At 52.1% G+C, this 18,735-nt stretch overlaps 10 protein-coding genes across 10 annotated transcripts; 5 read left to right on the plus strand and 5 right to left on the minus strand.

Moving 5' to 3' along the window:
* Nucleotides 1-207: 207 nt before the first annotated feature.
* ASPZODRAFT_48236 (hypothetical protein) lies at nt 208-858 on the plus strand (the record flags this gene model as incomplete). The annotated part of the gene is made up of 1 exon (XM_022728401.1): nt 208-858. A coding segment is annotated over one exon (651 nt), but the record flags the coding sequence as incomplete, so codon positions are not given.
* A 606-nt stretch (nt 859-1,464) lies between these two features.
* ASPZODRAFT_146210 (hypothetical protein) lies at nt 1,465-3,074 on the plus strand (the record flags this gene model as incomplete). Its single annotated transcript, XM_022725156.1, has 3 exons — nt 1,465-1,985; nt 2,037-2,333; nt 2,393-3,074. The coding sequence occupies 3 exons, from the start codon at nt 1,465-1,467 to the stop codon at nt 3,072-3,074; spliced, it is 1,500 nt and encodes a 499-aa protein (XP_022577700.1).
* A 42-nt stretch (nt 3,075-3,116) lies between these two features.
* Nucleotides 3,117-4,334, minus strand: ASPZODRAFT_74589 (hypothetical protein; the record flags this gene model as incomplete). The annotated part of the gene is made up of 1 exon (XM_022729979.1): nt 3,117-4,334. The coding sequence occupies one exon, from the start codon at nt 4,332-4,334 to the stop codon at nt 3,117-3,119; it is 1,218 nt and encodes a 405-aa protein (XP_022577701.1).
* A 350-nt stretch (nt 4,335-4,684) lies between these two features.
* Nucleotides 4,685-5,580, minus strand: ASPZODRAFT_74616 (hypothetical protein; the record flags this gene model as incomplete). Its single annotated transcript, XM_022729982.1, has 2 exons — nt 4,685-5,185; nt 5,251-5,580. The coding sequence occupies 2 exons, from the start codon at nt 5,578-5,580 to the stop codon at nt 4,685-4,687; spliced, it is 831 nt and encodes a 276-aa protein (XP_022577702.1).
* Nucleotides 5,581-5,936: 356 nt separating this feature from the next.
* On the minus strand, nt 5,937-7,195 carry ASPZODRAFT_28510 (hypothetical protein). The gene is made up of 3 exons (XM_022728138.1): nt 6,594-7,195; nt 6,147-6,542; nt 5,937-6,097 (listed from the first exon to the last, which is right to left on the minus strand). The coding sequence occupies exons 1-3, from the start codon at nt 7,093-7,095 to the stop codon at nt 6,036-6,038; spliced, it is 960 nt and encodes a 319-aa protein (XP_022577703.1). The 5' UTR covers nt 7,096-7,195; the 3' UTR covers nt 5,937-6,035.
* A 78-nt stretch (nt 7,196-7,273) lies between these two features.
* ASPZODRAFT_136386 (hypothetical protein) lies at nt 7,274-8,569 on the minus strand. The gene is made up of 5 exons (XM_022724053.1): nt 8,548-8,569; nt 8,370-8,493; nt 8,007-8,308; nt 7,539-7,951; nt 7,274-7,463 (listed from the first exon to the last, which is right to left on the minus strand). Exons 2-5 carry the CDS (start codon nt 8,448-8,450, stop codon nt 7,405-7,407), a joined length of 855 nt encoding a protein of 284 aa, XP_022577704.1. The 5' UTR covers nt 8,451-8,493; nt 8,548-8,569; the 3' UTR covers nt 7,274-7,404.
* A 1,268-nt stretch (nt 8,570-9,837) lies between these two features.
* ASPZODRAFT_136388 (hypothetical protein) lies at nt 9,838-11,801 on the plus strand. The gene is made up of 2 exons (XM_022724054.1): nt 9,838-9,929; nt 10,014-11,801. The coding sequence occupies exon 2, from the start codon at nt 10,016-10,018 to the stop codon at nt 11,687-11,689; it is 1,674 nt and encodes a 557-aa protein (XP_022577705.1). The 5' UTR covers nt 9,838-9,929; nt 10,014-10,015; the 3' UTR covers nt 11,690-11,801.
* Nucleotides 11,802-12,145: 344 nt separating this feature from the next.
* On the plus strand, nt 12,146-14,078 carry ASPZODRAFT_146216 (hypothetical protein; the record flags this gene model as incomplete). Its single annotated transcript, XM_022725157.1, has 8 exons — nt 12,146-12,246; nt 12,292-12,416; nt 12,505-12,609; nt 12,670-13,308; nt 13,357-13,579; nt 13,625-13,726; nt 13,788-13,952; nt 14,006-14,078. 8 exons carry the CDS (start codon nt 12,146-12,148, stop codon nt 14,076-14,078), a joined length of 1,533 nt encoding a protein of 510 aa, XP_022577706.1.
* A 370-nt stretch (nt 14,079-14,448) lies between these two features.
* On the minus strand, nt 14,449-15,965 carry ASPZODRAFT_103576 (hypothetical protein; the record flags this gene model as incomplete). The annotated part of the gene is made up of 7 exons (XM_022720839.1): nt 14,449-14,530; nt 14,589-14,662; nt 14,697-15,132; nt 15,192-15,664; nt 15,716-15,763; nt 15,816-15,860; nt 15,912-15,965. The coding sequence occupies 7 exons, from the start codon at nt 15,963-15,965 to the stop codon at nt 14,449-14,451; spliced, it is 1,212 nt and encodes a 403-aa protein (XP_022577707.1).
* An 882-nt stretch (nt 15,966-16,847) lies between these two features.
* Nucleotides 16,848-18,116, plus strand: ASPZODRAFT_136392 (hypothetical protein). Its single transcript, XM_022724055.1, has 2 exons — nt 16,848-16,923; nt 17,007-18,116. The coding sequence occupies exons 1-2, from the start codon at nt 16,868-16,870 to the stop codon at nt 17,707-17,709; spliced, it is 759 nt and encodes a 252-aa protein (XP_022577708.1). The 5' UTR covers nt 16,848-16,867; the 3' UTR covers nt 17,710-18,116.
* Nucleotides 18,117-18,735: the final 619 nt, after the last annotated feature.

The following is an 18,735-nucleotide window of genomic DNA, read 5'->3' on the forward strand; positions in this document are numbered from 1 at the left end:
CGTCTCATCGAAGCGGGGTAAATCACATTGCATCTTCGCTTCAGCCTTGTCGTTTTCAGAAAAGGACAAGAAGAAATTAATTCCCCTCGTTTGGATTCTGATACAAAATCCTCTTATTTCGACGACGTTTCTTTCAAAGTTCAACATGTCGTACTCCGAGTAAGTTCCCTTGACGAGCAGCAGACAGACTGAATGACTTGGAACAGATTCCTAAGCTCAGAGACCATCGCCTTGCGGACCGAAGACTCCTCTTGTCGGTACAACATCCACGAAGACCTTCTCCGGTCGAAATGCCAGTCGATCGGTGCAGCCTTGAAGGGAGGATTCGTCGAGGGTCAGCAGCGAGTGTACACTTGCAAGGACGCCTCCGATGGCACTCTGATACGCTTTATCGAGTGGGCGTACAGGGGCGATTACGCAGAGAGCGTTGGAACGGCGGAACCCAAGCAGGCACAGCCAGAGGAGGATGGGTTGGAATCCTCGACGGACGAGACGGCGATCATCGACGACATTGACGACGGCAACTGCCCACTGTTGGTCCATCTGGCGCTTTACATCTTCGGAGACAAGTACCTGGTGGCAGATCTGAAGCAGATCGCCTTGAAAAAACTGAGAGACTGTCTGAAGCAGATGGACATGCCAAAGACTCTCAACAACAGGCTCGCCGTCATCAAGACTCTACGAGTGGCGTTTACGAACCTCCCCCATACAGATCCGTTGCTCGCCTGGCTGGCGCAATATGCCGCATATGCCCTTCACAAGCTCTCATGTACCGCGCTCTATAGACTGCTAGGCGAACTACCGGATCTCGCTTCACGCGTGATTGCCCGGGTCGCAGCGGCCTCGCAACCGCCATGGATACAGGACGAAAGACGGCAAGGACCGCTGAGAAATAAACTGTTTTATCAGTAATACCAATTGGCCGTACCATATGCAATATTCTTGAAGAGACACACCGCCGATTGCTAATATCGGATCTTTAGAATAAGAGGCCAAGACCTCATTCATCCCTGACCTTTTACATTCTACCGAGCCAGTACAGCCATTGCATTATAAATTAACCAAGATATCACCGACTTAGGCTAAACAACAACAGCGTCAAGCCGCCGAGGCCCGGGATGGAGGCGTAGATGGCGAGATACCAGCCAGTCATACGATAAGCGACTGATCTCTCGTTATCTCCAGTCGCAAGGTGGACTCATCCTAATTCCATCAATGAGAAGGCTCCCCCAGAGCGTGGCTGGAATCAGTCCAATGGTTCCCCGCAGGGAAGATACTCAAAGAGCAATAGTTAACCAGCATGGCTTTGTTCCTCTCCACAATCCCCGCTGGAAAATACCCGCATTCGAAAGGAAATGCGGGGTTCCCCCAGTCATATCCCAGTTATAATGGGGCATACATACCCCGGAATATAACAAACCCAAGCAAAGGCTTTGCAGGGTTTTGTATAGTGGTGAAGACAAGATGAACCCCAAGCTCTACCAGTTCCTGGTCGCGCTGTTCGCCGCGTTCGGCTCGTTCCTGTACGGGTACGACCTGGGCGTGATCGCGTCAGTGGTGGCCTCGGACTCGTTCGTCGACAAGTTCGTCGACAAGCACAGCGCCGTGTCGGGCACGGTGGTCGCCCTGTTCACGGCGGGAGCCTTCTTCGGCGCCTTCGGGGCGGGCTATACCGATCCGCTTGGGCGCCGGAAGACGCTGGCGCTTGGGTCGGTGTTGTTCATCGTCGGTGGAGCACTACAGACAGGAGCCGTGGATATCGGCATGCTCTACTTTGCGCGACTGCTGGCAGGGTTTGGCATCGGTATTCTCGTCGAGACCGTGCCCATGTTCCAGGCTGAGATCGCCCATGCCAGTATCCGTGGTATCCTGGGCTCGTTGCAGCAGACCATGCTGGGGATTGGCTCCTTGGCGGCCTCGTGGATCGGGTATGGTTGTGAATACCACTGGGCCAACACGGGAGACAGCATTCAATGGAGATTGCCGTAAGACATTGCCTGGAATGGAAGTAAATTGATTGTTGTTGATATTGGTAGGCTTGCGCTGCAACTCGTCCCTGCCATCGGTCTCGCATCCTGCATCTTCTTCTTCCCCGAATCGCCTCGCTGGCTGATCGATCACGACCGCCACGAGGAAGGCCTGCGCAACCTTGCGACGCTACATGCCAACGGCGTCGTCAACGATGCGTACGTGCTGGCCGAGTACGAGATCATCAAGCGGCAGATCGAGGAGGAGCACACCTACGGCGCCAAGTCGTACAAGGAGCTATTCGCCAACCGCTCCAACACACGACGAATCGTGATTGCCTGTGCCTGTCAAGCTTCTGCTCAGATGTAATTCTTCGCTGAAACACGGGTCTTGTGAAGCATCTGGCATGTTAACCTTCCTTTAGGACCGGCGTTTCCGCCATCCAATACTTCTCGCCCGCCATCTTCGCGCAGATCGGCATCTCCACGTCGCGCACCCTGCTGTACCAGGGGATCAACTCCATCATCGGCGAGCTGGCGCAGTTCATCTTCTTCTTCCTCATCGACCGCGTGGGACGTCGTCCCCTCCAGATCGGCGGGAATATCATGTGCGGCGTCGCGTTTCTGATCGGCGCAGCCTTGATGGCCAAGTATCCGACCAGCTCGGCCAACGATTCGGCGCACTGGGCGTTCATCGTGTCGAGTACCTGGCTGTTCAACTTTTGCTTCTGCGCTTCGGGCACCATGTCGTGGATTATCCCCGCCGAGATCTTCAACACGGCCACTCGTGCAAAGGGCATCTCCCTGTCGACAATGGTCAGCTTTGCCTTCAACACGATGATTGCGGAGGTCACACCTATCGCCCTCGACCGGATCGGCTGGCGCTACTATATTCTTTTCATTGTGTGTGATTTCGGAAACGCCCTGTTCTTCTACCTCTTCCTGCCGGAGACAAAGGGCATCACCCTCGAGGTCATGAACGATCTGTTTGAGAATTCCCCGCTCCTCGTCCCGGGCAGTCACTGGGAGCCTAGACCGGAGAACGACGTCGACCAGGTCAAGGAGACCAAGATGATTCTGCAGGCGGCTCATGTGGAGGAGGCATAGTAGTCAAGGAGTAGCAGTTCACGCAGTTGTCTGAATTATCCACTATTCTAATAAATTCCCGACCTTCATAGGCGGAAGTACAGTAAAAGGCAACCTCGGGGCAATATACTCTGGAGCCCAATGCACGATTCCATACCGTAGCCAGGCCGCGTACGTCCCCGGCACGATGTCAGAGCCAGGCTGATCGCGCCATAGCGAACCGAGCGTCGCCTTGTGAACTCGTAGAATCAGGCCATGGGCAAGCTTGAACCCGAAGCTGCGGGATAGGCAGCCTTCGACGATAGCGCGGGCCTGTCGTTGCTCGTTGGATTCTTCTCCTTGCTCTTCCGGCATGCGTAACGACATGAGATCGAACGCCTTTTGCCCGTCCCAGTCCGTGAGCTGGTTGATCAGTTGCGATCCCTCCATGAACTCGATCGCGTAGACATGTTCCGCTACGTAGGTCGGACCGTCCCATCCCTCCGCGGCGTCGACCAAGCCCATCACCAGCGTCATCGCCTGGCCCTGGATGATGTAGTCTGTGAGCAGACGGCTTGTCTCTTCTGCATCGATGACCGTTCCGTCGTCTTCGGTGATGGTGAACGCCCCGCCCATCAGGGGCAGCTCTCTTAACAACGGAGAAGCGTGCATCCCTTCGGTGCTGGTCTTGCCGCCGTCAGCCGCCCATAGAGCGAGAAGAAGTTGATGCGACCGCGCGAATAAAGCATTTTCGGGCATCGCGCACAGGAAATAATTCGTCAGCGACCGCTCCTCTACCCCCCCCGTGTTGTACGTGAGGATCTCGTAGGGAGATGACCGATCCGCCACCGTCTGGCTCCATAGCCGGTCGAGATCGCCAATCTGCATCATCCCCACGTCGGCGTAGACGCCGCCGTAGCGCAGCAGCAGCGGCCACCGCACCAGATCCGAGGTGTGTTGTAGACCGTACGTGCCGGTGATGGTTCCCTCTGCGAACGCGCGCGGGAACAGGCTCGGATCGGCGGGATCGAGAAACTGCGAGATGTTGCTCTTTGAATCGGGCTGTCGGTCAATCACGCGCACCGTCCACCCATGCTTGCTGAACCGGCGGTGCCAGGCCCGCACGTTGCGTTGGCTGTATGGGTGCATGTGTGTGTAGCCTGAGTGCCAGAAGAACCAGATGTTCTTAACCCCTGTCACCGGAGGTGGGTTCTGCAGCTCAACGTCGATCTCGGCATCGGGGCGGAGATCAAGAAGATCGGAGGGGATGACCTTCACCCCAGAGGGGACAGGGTATTCCATGACAGTATTAGTAGCAGGAGTAGCAGGAGTAGCAGTGGAAGTAGCGGTAGCAGAAGTAGAAGCAGTCAGCATTGATGGTTGAATTGGTTCAATTGAATTGTCTGTTCGAATCATTCGCACGAGGTACAACGTATTTATAGCTACCTAGGCCCTGGTTATATGCATTAACGCCCAGACGACACAACCAATCATAATGTCTAATTATGAGTAATAGTGACTCGCGAATCGCATCTCGTACCTGAATGAGTCCGGATCCACCATCATCCACATTCATGTCTTATCACTTATCAATAAAGGAGACAAATCCTTCAGAGTCCTTCAGCTCGAGGATCATTCTTACCCCTATTTGATCAAAAGGCAATCCGTCTGCGATTGTGAAGGACATCTGCCATGCAATTCTGCACATTGTCGAAGCGCATATACGCACACGAGCCACTCTCAAGATGGTTGCACAGGGCCGCGAGAGTGGAGAACTCCTTCCCGCAGGCCCCCCGACGGTTCGGACAATGGTACACGTTTTGCTTGTGCGTGGGTGAGGTGAGGTGCTGGTTGAGCGAGCTACGAGCGTTGAACTCGCGGTGACACAGATAGCATTCCCACGCGTTGCCGTTGTATGCCATATCGCTGGCCGAATATTCCACCTCCCCATGCCACTCGATCTGGCGGATGGTGATGGCGCCGTTCGTGTCGAGCTGACGAATCATCTGCAGCAGGGTTTCGCGGTTGATATGCTGCGCCCTGGGACACGCCCCTCTCTCAAGGTGATGGCTGAGACCACTCGCAGTGGTGTAGCCGGCCTTGCAGAAGGGACAGTTGATACTGGTGCCACGGTGGACCTTTGAATTGAGGTGCTACTCGATAGAAAATAAGTAAGTTGAAAGAAGAGAGAGAGCTGTTTCCATAATTGAAAGAATACCATTTTCAGATTATTGGCATTGTCAAACCGTCTGTCGCACGCGCTGCAGTAGTTTTTGTAATGGCCTGCGTGCCTCATGTGCTGATCTGCCTGCGCCTGGGTGTGCCACATGGTCGAGCACGTCTCACACGGCACTGTGGGCCTCCAGTGATTCAACGCGTTCATGTGCTGGTTGGCTGCATTCTGCGTGGGGAAATCTCGAGAGCATGTCTCACAGTCGTAGCGGGGGGCCCAGTGGTTGAGGTCGTTCATGTGTTGCTGGCTCGCCCGGTGGCTGCGGAACAGTTTATTGCAGGTCTGGCACTCGGACCAGTGGCCATAGTCGTTCATGTAGTCATCGCAGTATTCCTGATAATAGAAGCTCGCATCGCAGCTAGCACATTCGTACATAATGAAATATGACGCCGATTCAAATGTGTGTGGGAGGGAGAGAGAGAGAGAAGAAGGGAGAGGAGAAACGGTGAGGGGAAGAGGGGAGTAGTTGAAGGCCTGAGGCAGCAAGAGTTTTTACAACAGTCAGTGTCAAAATAGCCACTTTAGAAGATACAAGCTTGATATTGATTATGGTTTTGTTTACTATTGACAGCTTTGATTATCTTGATTTATTGCCTGCCAATCAATTTGAACTATAAATAAATAAACCAGGGATGACTATTAGTGGCTCTGATGTCATACTTATCTATTTCCCAGGGTACAATTCTTCATTAATAGTTTATAAGGTATTGATTGATATAGCTAACGCCATTGACTCTATGGATAAGAATGACACATAATGTCTCTAATTGTTACCATGCCAGAACACCGCCCGGAGCAGCTTTGCTCGCTAGACACTCGAGATCCGCACACACTGCAGATAAGTTAGTTTATCGGGTTAAATCCCATTCAATAAGACTTACACTTCTCCGCCTGCGCGAACCGTTCATGGCCTCTCTGTTCCTGCTTCGTCGGGTGGACCTGTCGGCCGAGTGTTTCTTCCAGCTGGCGGTGCATCTTGAGCCGGATCTTGACCTCGTGTTCGAGTTCGACGATCGAGTCGGAGATTTGTGTTTCTTGCGTCGTCGCGTTGATTCTCTCTTTCAACAGCGTCAAAACCCTTTCCGCTGTTTTTTGCTTGCCTTTCTCTTTGGCGTACACATCGCACCGTACCCTTGTCTCGCCATTCTCTTGGGGCCAGGCAGAAACGGTATACCACATCGACGTATCAAGAGCATACACGGATGAAGACGGGAAAAAGAAATGGACCTTCTTCGCAGTAGACCACCACGACGGTCGAACGCAGAGATCAGGGATTCCTTCTGAGTTAGCCATGTAAAGAGAGTAAGTAGATAGTGAAGTATTCTTACCCTTCCAGTCAAGTCTGGTCTCGATAGAACAGCCACCCATCCAAAGAGAATCAGCCGCAAGGTTGACAACCGGACTGTCCTCCCATTCCATCGGCGGTTGAGTACTCGCACTCAAGTTGATGAAAACCATCCCATTGGAAAGAACCTTTGTGTGGATCGGGAACAGCCCGTTTTCCCGCCTGTCGAAAGACGCAACATTCTCGAAATGCGGCGCTTTGATCAGTTGGCCGGCTGTATTGTAGCTCCAGCCGTGATACCGACACCGAAGCACGGGCGCACATCCGTTTTCCTTGCTGGTAATGCGGTATGCTCTATGTCGACAGACGTTATGGAACGCCTGGATTGCCCCCTGCTTGTCTCGAATAATAAAGAAGGACAGGTCGGCGATGGAGAGGGTGTAATAGTCGCCTGTGGTTTGGAAGTGCGAGACGTGACAGATGTACAGCCATTCCTGGGATCGGAGATCAATAAAAAAAGAAAGAAAGAAAGAAAAGACTTTCATTGAATATATCCACCTTGCTGAATATTGCTCGTCGTTCGAGTTGGTAGTCGGGGTTTACTTTGCGAGAGGTTCGAGTGGGAGGTTTGGGAGGTTTCGAACACAACTTCCAGTAAAGACAGAAGAAAACGGGTATAAGAAGGCAGAACACCAACTCATACATCTTGCAAAATTGAAAAGTCTTGACAGAATCACACGTTGATCATAGTTTCTATCTACCAGTCGGTTATATGCATCGGATTATAAGATGTGCTATAGGTATACCCTTATCAGTATGGACAACAATACTCGATTAGGCAAAACCATCCATAATCAATTGCGCAAGTTTTTGAATCCTTCCATCACCATCTCAAACACTCTTTCCTGGTAATCTGTGCGTTGGTTAGCGTGCGACAAATCATATGTAGAAAGAGGAAAAAGAAAAGAAAAGAAAAAAGAGAGCGTACAGATTACACCATTCTCTCTCTCCGGGTGCAGAATCCCCTCCGAGTATACCCCGCGCTGCAGGTTCTCCTGCGCGCTCTCACACAGCTCATAATCTTCCAACGCCACTTGTCTGACGAATTTGAAGTATTTGTTAAAGGCCTCCCCGTCCTCACGATGATAATAGTCGAATTCCATCCGCGTCACCCCCGGGCTAACCGGACACACGCGGAAACAACTCATCCCCCCGCCGTACAGGTTCAGCGTGCAGATGGGAAAGAAGAAGAGAAATAGCCCGTCGTCTGGCTTGGAAGGGTCGGTAACGTGTTTGCAGTAGTTTTTGTAATTCGTTACCTGGTAGGAGGTGGATGGGTACAGTACCGAGAAGGAAGGGTGGGTGTATGCGCAGTGCAGACATTCCTGATAACCATCGACCCTAATACTTAGCGGGAACAGAACGGAATCTTAGTATCGTTCATTCTTCGTCTTACATGGCCTTCCAGTTGAACTTCCCGTCGTATGATATCCCATGACGGTACGGCAGCTTGAACTGCACCGAGGCCAACAGATCCTCCAGACCAGGGAAATACTCGTCGAAGGAGGGAGCCTCATCGGTGACGGTGGAAAACAACAGCCCCGTCTTGGTAATATGGTGCTTCACCGGCTTCTTGGTTTTTGGGTCCACCACCGTGACGAGTCCATCCTTCTTGCGGGCTTCGATCTCGTATTGCGCGATCTCGTAGACCACAGGCTCATCGGAGAATTTCACCAGGGGACCAAGCAGATACCACGCCTATTGATTTATATATTTCCTTAGACAGACATACAGAACCTCTGCAGCGATTGATAAATACCTTTGCAAAAACCGAGCGCTGCTCCAGTTGGTACAGAGGAGAGCTGCGGTACCAGCTGGCAGGGAGAGTGCGGAGAGCCATGGTGGCGATAGTATAGGATAGAAGGTTTGCGGGTCATTGTATCCTGAATGAGGATTAAGTAGTAGTTCATCTTGTAGCAGTTTCTGCTGAGGAATACCTAAATAGGCCATCGAGTCCTGCCGCAGAGCGTAACCAGTCCTATTTGTGGTGACGTATTATTATTTAGCCTCGTTTCGATAGCGAAAGATCATGTGACGGAGCTTGCCCAGGACGGAAGGAGGGGACTTCCCCTCTTTTCCCAGGGGAAACAACTTGAAACTGTTTCTTATCTTACGGACTGTTGCACACCACTCGCTCTCTCCGAAAGGATGGGAGTTGGATCTCTACAGCTCGTATTGCCGGCGCCATGGCCAATGGCAATGTCGAATTTATTCATCCCTGCTCTATTAGTGAACGCCCAGTCATATGGCAGGGCTGGCAGCACAACTCGAGACGGTTCGTTCTTGCACTGCCCCTTTCTTTTTTTCCAGTTTGGTTTAGGTTGGTTTTTATTATTTTTCCTAACAAAACAGGTTATGGCATAGTCTCTGGAAGTTGAAGCAGCACCAAAATCTAGCGATGTCACCCAGACGATACCTGGCTTAGCCCGCGCTACGGCGGGGGAGAAGGAGCCCGGTGAACTAGAGATGACACTCGACGGTGCGGTTTGTGCCATATTGTCAACCTCTACTCCTACCAGTGATACGCCGAGGGATTTGATAGTCGTGAAAAGCGCGGGAACGTGTCGGGAAGTACACATTTCCGTTTGGAACCCTCACCTGGAACGAGGGAAGAAGAAACTCGTTTTTCGACGCTTTGAACCTGTTTTGGTTGCAGAGATTGTCGTGACCAAATACCCCTTTCCAGGAGTTTTGTGCAAACCGAGCCGAATGTGTTGATAATGATGTTGGGAATGCTCTCGAGCTGGGCATCTCCGATGCAGCTCTGTCTGCCAGACTCGCAGACACCAATATCCACCGGTCCGTACTGAGACCCGGATAGGAAATGCTACCCTATCGCTACGACGGCTGGAGGATACTGCGCGGATACTGCGATGACGTCCAATGGAGGCAGGCGTCTGCCATATCGATGAGGGCCTCGTTGCAAGATAACGACCGGATTCTATTGCTCTTAGACAACAACGATGAACACAGGACAATAGTGTGTATATTGGTGATGTGTTCGAGTTGCCTTTACCAAAAAGAATGATCTCTGGAGTCAGGATGTCATTATGAATATACAGTAAATAAGTCAATTCTACAGTACAGTATACTACAACTACAACTTCAACTACTATCCTTAGCTTACAGTCATACGACCAGCGAATACCAATTGAATGATTACTCTAATACTACTCTGTTATGTATCATTCCCGAGGATAAGAAGATATCTAACCGACCGCACAATCTACTCCGGACATAAATAGTATACGATCCCCAGACTCAGGAATGTTTATCTTCTCATCTCCACCTCATCCACTATTCTTCATAACAGCGCCCTGGAAATAGTGAGCAAACAGTATACATGGTTATACATTGACCATTCTGCAATTTTGAAAATCATAATCATTCTTTTGACAGACCTTCATGCAGGATGACCAAGAACTGGCCCGGCTGGGCAAGAAACAAGCGCTGACGCGCCGCTTCGGCTTCTGGTCGCTGTTTGGATTCGCCGTGTGCGAGCTGATAACATGGGAGACGGTGCTGGCGCTGTTCAGCGAAGCCCTCTACAACGGCGGCCCCAGCGGAATGGTGTACGGCTTCGTGCTGGCGTGGGCGTCAACCCTGTCCGTGTACACGGTGATCAGCGAGCTGGCGTCGCTGGCGCCCATTGCCGCCGGACAGTACTACTGGGCGTATATCTTGTCGCCGGCGAGGGCACGCGTGTTTGTGAGCTACCTGATCGGCTGGTTGACTTCTCTGGCGTGGATTGCGACGGTGGCGACCGAGTCGTTGTTTGCGGGCACCATGCTGCAGGGCCTGCTGGTGCTGAGCTACGACTCGTACGTGCCGACGGACTGGCAGGCGACGCTGCTGACCTGGATGGTGATTATGGTGTCGGTGTTTATCAACACGGTGATTCCGACGTGGCTGCCCCGGCTGGAGATCGCGACGGTGGTGTTTCACCTGGCCGGGTTTGTCGCCGTGCTGGCCACGCTGTGGGTGTGTACGCCCTCGCACCGCGACGCGAGCTGGGTGTTTACCGCGAGCAGGAACGGCGGCGGCTGGTCGTCCCTCGGGATAAGTTATTGTGTCGGCTTCATGGGCAACGTGGCGACCTTTGTCGGCGCCGACGCCAGCGTCCATCTCGCCGAGGAGGTCTCGCACCCGGCGGAGACCATTCCGCGCGTCATCACGGCGAGTATGCTGCTCAACGGCGTCGTCGGGTTCGTCATGGTGCTCGCCGTGGCGTTCTGCCTCAGCGCTGATGTCTCCGCCGTGCTCGACTCCTCGACGGGGTTCCCATTCCTGCAGGTGTTTGCCGACTCGCTTCCCGCCTCGCGCGCGGGCGCCGTTGTTCTCGGCGCCGTGGTGCTGCTGCTCACCTGGGCGTGTGCCAACGGGATCACCACGTCGGCGTCGCGCATGACCTGGGCGTTTGCCCGCGACAGTGGCGTCCCCTTTGCGCAGTATATCCGTCGCGTGCATCCGCGCCACCACATCCCCATCATCGCCGTCGGCGTCGTCGCCACCTTTGCCTGTCTGCTGTCGTTGATCTACATCGGCTCCCCGACGGTGTTCAACGACGTCATCTCTTTGACTGTCGCGGGCTTCTACGGCTCGTATCTCGTTCCCGCGGCGTTACTCCTGTACCATCGCGTGCGGGGGAACATCCTCCCGCACAATGCTGTTGTCGAAGCAGTCGACGTTCCAGACACAGTCACCCCTAAGAAGGAAGAACAGACAACAGTAGGCTTGGAAAACACTGCTCAAGAGACAGAGGAAGAGACAGCAGGACCAAATGAAGGCTCCAATCTCATCGCGTACGCCCCCGGCCAGCTGTACTGGGGCCCCTGGCACCTGCCGGGCATCTGGGGCACGCTCAACAACGCCTATGCGTGCGCGTACATGGTGTTTGTGATCTTCTGGTCCGCCTGGCCGGTCGCCACGCCCGTCAGCCCCGCGACCATGAACTACGGCATGCTGGTCACCGTGTCGGTTCTTCTCTTCAGTCTGGTGTGGTATGTTTTCCGGGGGAGACGGTATTACCGTGGGCCGTTGGTTGAGAGGGAAGTTCTCGCCGATGCGGGGGTGGTATAGTCGGAGCATAAGTCTCCTCATGTGGTATGATGGTTATGATATAATTCATTTACCTAATGAAATCTCCTCGGCAGTTCTCAGCCAAGGCCGGCATCCCGAGACTTTATTCATCCAGGCCGATCCAAGTAGAATCCTCGAAGTATCCTTCAACCTACAGTATTCTTACAAGGATTACTACAATATGATCAACATAGAATATATTCTATATGGCCCTCCATTTGATGATAATCATCAGGAGTGACCATACTGATGTATAAGTACAGTCGTACAACCACTCGCGTCGGCTCGCGTCGGCTCGGCTAGAAAACGGGAAAAACGCATTTCCCGGGGCCCCAGCATGCTCCGTACCCCGTGTTCCCCGGATATAAGAGGTACGGATAGTCGATCCTGGATCGGAATTGACTCTTGAGTCATAGTTTTTCCATCTCTCATCTCATCTTTCACCTATTCATCGTCATGGGCGGCTTCCGTGCAGTCGAGGACCGGCCTACCCCGCCAGAGGTCTACAATTGGCGGCTGTACACCGAGGCGGCGGTGATTGCTACCGGATCATTACTGTAAGAATTTTTCATATGGTCTAGTATGCAGTATCTAATTGTCAGATTCGGCTATGATTCCGCCTTTTTGGGCACGACAATCGACCGGGCGAGTTTCGAACGCGACTTTGGCATCACGACGGCCACGGCATCGAGTATCTCGAGTAACATCACCTCTGCCTTCCAGGCGGGTGCATTTTTCGGCGCCCTGTTCTGTTTTTTTAGTAACCCTCTCTCTCCCTTGAACATAAAAGTGAACTCTTCTAACCAAACCACCAGTCACTGAGAAAGTCGGCCGCAAGTGGGCGTTGCAGATCAACGTGGGTGTTTTCCTGATTGGCGCCCTTCTCATGACGGTAGCCACCAACCAGTTATCGATGATATGTGAGTACAGAAACCCGAGTAACGATAGAAAGATGTATAGCTAAAAGGATCCGTGGTTAGACGCAGGAAGAGTCCTCAGTGGCCTGGGCTGCGGTGCCATCACCGCCACCGTCCCCAGCTACATCGCCGAACTGTCGATCCCCTCCATCCGCGGCATCTTGACCGGTCTCTTCGAAGTGACGTACCAGATCGGCTCCCTGGTGGGATTCTGGATCAACTACGGCATCACGCAGAACATCTCCTCCGAAGTCGACGCCAGCTGGCGCATCCCGATGGCCGTGCAGCTTATTCCCGGTGGACTCTTGTTTCTGGGGGGATTCTGGCTGCACGAATCTCCGCTCTGGCTCATGCGTAAGGACCGTCAGAAGGACGCCTGTCGTGTGCTTCAGGATCTGCGTCGTCTACCGGTCGACCATCCCTACATGCAGCAGGAGCTGAACATGATCCAGTCCCGGCTCGACGAGGAGGCTGCCATTGCGGACGCGTATGGCTCCAGGGGATGGTGGGCGTACATGCGTGGCGCGATTCATGAGTTCTCGCGCCCGGGCATGCGCAATCGTATTGTTCTCGTTGTGTGTGCGTTCACACTGAATAACATGTCTGGTGCGGCCGCCATCAACTATTACTCGCCCACTTTGTTCAAGTCATTGGGCATCTCCAATGTCAATCTCTATACAGGCATCTACGGGACTGTCAAGGGTACGTTTATACTCGATATACTCTTCTAAATGCATACTAATCGATCAGCCGTCGCAAGTATCATCTATTACGTCTTTCTCATCGACGTCGTCGGTCGTCGAAACCCCGTTCTCGTCTCGTCACTCGTCTGCTCGCTGTGTCTGTGGTATGTCGGCGCATACGTCAAAGTAGGACATCCTGCCACCGTCATTGACGCTGGCGATTCTCTTTCTCCTTCCACGGCGGCGGGGGGGAAAGCGGCGACTGCCATGATTATGATCTACGCTATTTTGTAAGCCTATCTGCCCTTCATCACAGACAATTACTAATAGTTTAGCTGGTCGTTCGGTCTCAATGGTATCCCGTGGATTGTCTCTGCTGAGATCTTCCCTGGTGCGTTGAGGAATTTATCAGGGACATTCGCTGCTCTGGTTCAATGGTAGGTTTTATTGTCTTCTATTCATTTGAATATTTATCTACGGCCAAGTACTGATTGACAGGGTCATGCAATTCACCATCACCAAGGCGCTGCCGTATATCTTCGCATCCTGTGGATACGGCACCTGGTTCTTCTTCGCGACGTGGATGTTTCTGGCCACCATCTGGACGTATTTCTGGCTACCAGAGACCAAGGGCTTGACCATTGACCAGATTGATGTTATTTTGTAAGTGAATAGTTTTGTCTGTCTTCATACTTGTCTTGATACTAATTGAACAGTGGATATGCACACGATAGACCAGTACAAGCGGAGGAAAAGGAGTCCACATCTGAGCATGAAGAAGCTGCCTGATCCGAGTCTACTTTGTATTTATATGTAGTATAACCACAATCTTTGGATATTTGCATTTGAACCGTTATATTAGGGATGACATGTACTTAGTAGGAGTAAACAATTAAGAGCTAGAATCCTATTGAAGCAGAAATGTCTGGTTCCTATGTATTCGATATATCCTAGATTCTTCATTAAGTAATTTCTTATGATTCTAGATAATTCCTTGGTGTTTCATCAATCAACTTGCTTCATTACTCGCGGTATCTCCAGCAGTAATAAGATAATACGCAGAAATTGAATATTCACTATTGCTATGAGAATAGGTCTGGTTCATTACCTAAATGACTAGTCTATGTAGTAAATGTAGTTCACGCTATATTACAATCGTCTATAAATGGTATTTCGCCTCCTCGTCTGGCTTGACGTTCATCCGATCCCACATTCCCTCCACGTTCATATCAAGGCTGCCACTAGACGATGTTAGAGAATTTCTAGAATTGAATGGGAAAACAATATTGAAATACTCACTCATGTCTCTCACGGATCATCGGCTCAGTCTGTCCGGCAGCAGGGTCGGGGTTGCGGAAGACAATGTTGTATTTCTACTACGTTAGAAAACAAACACAAGAATAAAACCCAGAACAAAATAAGAGGGCTTACCAATCCCAAAGTGATGTGAATTCCAGCCGCACCAGGCTTCTCGGTCTCGGCGTCGGCAGCACGTCCCTCGATAAGGGCCTGGATGTTGCGAGCCACGACGGCGGCCTGACCAGCACCCGGGCGCGCCGCCTTACGGGCTCCCGTGTCTGCGACGTCTCCCACGGCAAAGATCTCGGGGTACCGGTCATCGGCGACCTGCAGGGTGGGCTTGATGCGGATGAACCCGTTGGCAGGGTTGATCAGCTCGGCGCCGCCGGGCAGACTCTGGATGAGACCCGTGTTGGGGGTTTGGCCGGTGGCCAGGACGACAAAGTCGGTGGACACGCTGGTTCCGTTGGTGAGCTGCACGTCGAAGGGGCCTGACTTGGGGAATCCCTCGGGGGGGACGACCAGTCGGGCGCCAGTAACAAGCCTAAACATATTAGCACAACGACACATAACGACATTGAAAAAAAGTAAGCTTAAACATACTTCACTCCTAAATCCTGGAATCGCTTGGAGACAAATTCGTGGAACTGCTTGTGGAACTGCGGCATGAGATGCGGCCGCGACTGGACGACCGTAATCTCCTTGTCGGGGTAGTATTCAGCCAGATCGGTGGCCATCTGCACGCCGACGGCACCACCGCCAGCAATGAGAATCGATTTCGCGTTCTTGATGTCCGCCTGGTGCCGCTGCAGGTACGCCACCGAGGAGGCCTTGTCGTCGTCCTTCATGCCCGCGGGCTCGGCCAGACGCGTCCCCGTGGCGAGAGCCAGGTATTCAAACGAGATCTGGCGGGATCCCTGCCATTCCCGGTCGAGCGTGAGCGTCTTGTTCTCGTGCACGGAGACGACGCGTGCAGTCACCACGGAGTGAGCGGTCGGGTTGGGCACGGCCGCGAAGAGGCCCGAGTAGGGGATGAACGCTTTGTGTTCGTGGCCGGGAACGATGGCAAATCGGGGCTTCACAGCATATTAGTATCCTATTTATTCATCTTGGATTCTGATTCTTACAAAAGTAAAAAGATGGTGGAAGTGTGTGTGCGGTTCAATCAGGAGGACCTGTTTTATTACTTAGTCCGCGATTCTCTTCAACACTTATCGTTCAACATACTCTGTGCGTCGTGGGAATCACCCGGGCGATTTCCTGTGCGGTGGTCTACTCCTCAGTTAATTATTGTCAAATAGAGGAATCAAATCAACTACTCACTCGTCCGACAAAAGAGCCTCCGACAACAATGACGTTCTTGAGTGAGCTGGCCATGACTTCGTTGTCGTGTTTGTGTTCGAGGGAAAAGTACAGATAGATCAGGTACGTAAGGGGAATCAGGAGAAGAGATTTGACAGACAGAGGCATTAACCAGGGGAAGAAGAGAAGAAGAAGAGAAGAAGAAGGGATCAGGAGTCTAATAATAATAACGAGAAACTCCCCGCTTACAACAACTCGGCCTGTTATTATCTGATCGGACTCGGCTTTTTGACGGCCTGCCCGTCTGGGACACTTATCTCCGGCCGATCCAGTCCGATTGGACAGAGTCGCTGCTGCTGGTTGGCTGCGGCAAAGACCAGAGCCGTGTAAATCCGATCCGGCTGGCGTGATCGGACGGGATTGCCTTGTTGGTGACCGCAGGGGAGACGCTAACCGATTTAAAGTAGGCGGGGTAAAAGCAGTTCCTACATCGGACGGAGTGTCCGTACAGAGTACGGAGTATACTACATAGTCTAGGTACCTAAGTTATCATTTACCTTGGGTAGTCTCCGTATCGGCACTTAGTATACGAAGATGCTAGGAGAACGATAAAGAGCCAATCTGTGCAAGTGTCTAGGTGCGTAGTTCTCATCGCATTAGTAGATCGATGAACAAGTACTTATACAGGTACTCAGGTACCTGCAGGTAGTTATTACCTAGGTAGTACCAGTAACCAATACATAAGTACTATTGGAAGTTACTCCGAGTACTCCGTATAAGGTACCTATTAACTAAGGTATTCCGTACTACTCCGTACATACTCGTCGAGACTGCTCAACAGAAACGAAACGACACGCTAACCGGCTATGGAGTAAGTCTTCATGTGACCTTCACGTGACAGAATCTCTGCCTCAGGCTCCATAGAGAATACAGCCTCGTCATGGAATGCAGAATGCACCCAGGACTAACCAGCTAGAATGAGGCTGTTTCTCATCCGACACGGCGAGACAGTCGCTATTGTGACTAGAGTTTTGTACTTTGATCACTCCCCTCTCTTTCTCTCCCCCCCCTCTCTCCTGTTTGCTTCCGACCAAGCTAACATTAAACTTCCCCCAGGGCTGGTTCAACCGACACGCCCCTGACGAACCACGGCGTCGAGCAGATCAAACGGCTAGGCGAACACTTCGACTCGCACGGCATCTACTTCACTCACGTCTTCTCATCGGATCTGACACGAGCCAGACTCACCGCCGAGGGTGCCTGTAGGGGTCCATCAGGATCAAGCCCACCGTCCCCCGTGTTGACGGCAGACCTGCGGGAACGAGACTTTGGCGCGTTGGAAGATACACCATGGGCCGCTACATCAGAAAGCAAATCCGATCCATCGGCGGATGAACAACTGCCAGAGTCAGACGCGGCGATGAACCGCCGTGCAAACGCGTTTCTCGCCGACCGTCTCCTACCACTGTTACTGTTCGACGGGCAGCATGAGACAGACGTCGTGGCTGTGGTGGCTCACGGTGTCATCCTGCGTGTCTTGTGGGCATGTCTCGTCGCTCTGTTCGAGCCGGACGCGGTACACGTACCCCGCCTTGACGACCCCTTTAAGCCGGTCTGGTCGAATACTGGCTTTCTGGAGGTCAAGATTCGACAGTCGCCAGGGCAAACACAAACCACCAGCCGGGTCCTCACGCACTGGACGATGGACGTCGTAGAGATGGACAGCAAAGCTCATCTGGCAGATCTGCATCGGACGCGAGGCGGAATCGGCAGCGCGGCTTTTGATAAGCGACAACGCAGAATCGACCAGTTCTTCTGAAGGAAATTGCTTAATTTACACTGTCAACAGCTGACGACTGGAAACACAGTCTACAAGCACAGACAGGGTCACATCGCCAATCAATGCATACCTTTTGAATAATATTAAACACTCTGACAACCTTACGGAGAAGTGCCATGTAATTACTGACAGGTCGACCCATGGAATCGAACATCTCATGGTCCAGCCCATGGAAGCACCCGTCCGTCTATTAAACAACTTGCAAGACATCTTTCATATTTGTTTCGCCATTGGTCCTCTTAATGATGAATTATTCATGCCTCCTTCTCCCCCCCAGAGGCGTTCCTGGCGCCATCCACTGCATCCACAGCGTCCAGACCTCTCAGGCCGAGAGCCGCGTCAGCAAAACACCGCCCCGCCAAGGGAAGACTTTTCGTCATCGGCGCACGCAAAGACTTGAGTATGATTGACTCCGATTGAGTACGTTTATTGACGATCTTAGAAATTATTTTCTTATTTTCTAATTTTTTTCTTCTAGAGGTTGCCAAGATGGCAGTTGTGTGTGGCAGCCCTCGGCACCATTGACTATTGTTGTTAGTGAGTTAGTACGGAGTAATACTCGTATTATAGGCCGGCATTATTCTGTGACCCCTGAACTCCTACGAAGTCTATTCAAGAATTGGTTAGTGAACTAATATGTAGTATTCAAGTAGTAACTATTCAAGCGATGATTGCATATTCTCTACGGAGTTGACTGACCGACTTATTGAGCCACGATCGTTGGACTGCGCATACGGATCCGGCACCACTTTCAGAATCTAGACCTCGCACAGGCTGTCAGATGGAGACTGATGAGCTTATGGCCTTTGCATAAGAATAATAATGCTTCCTACGTGGCCACTGGCGCCACGCCGGGGCCTGGCAGGAGTCGCTGAAACGTGGAACGCGTTGGCCACGGCAGGGGGTGGATTGGCCCAAGAGCCAATCTGACTTGTGTGCCTGGCAGAAAGTCAGGTACAGCCGAATAATAATAGTCGTCTTTGTGGAAAAAATAATAAAGGTCAA

The sequence above is a fragment of the Penicilliopsis zonata genome (genome assembly GCF_001890105.1).
Source record: "Penicilliopsis zonata CBS 506.65 unplaced genomic scaffold ASPZOscaffold_20, whole genome shotgun sequence".
In the NCBI taxonomy this organism is placed as follows: Eukaryota; Fungi; Ascomycota; class Eurotiomycetes; order Eurotiales; family Aspergillaceae; genus Penicilliopsis; species Penicilliopsis zonata.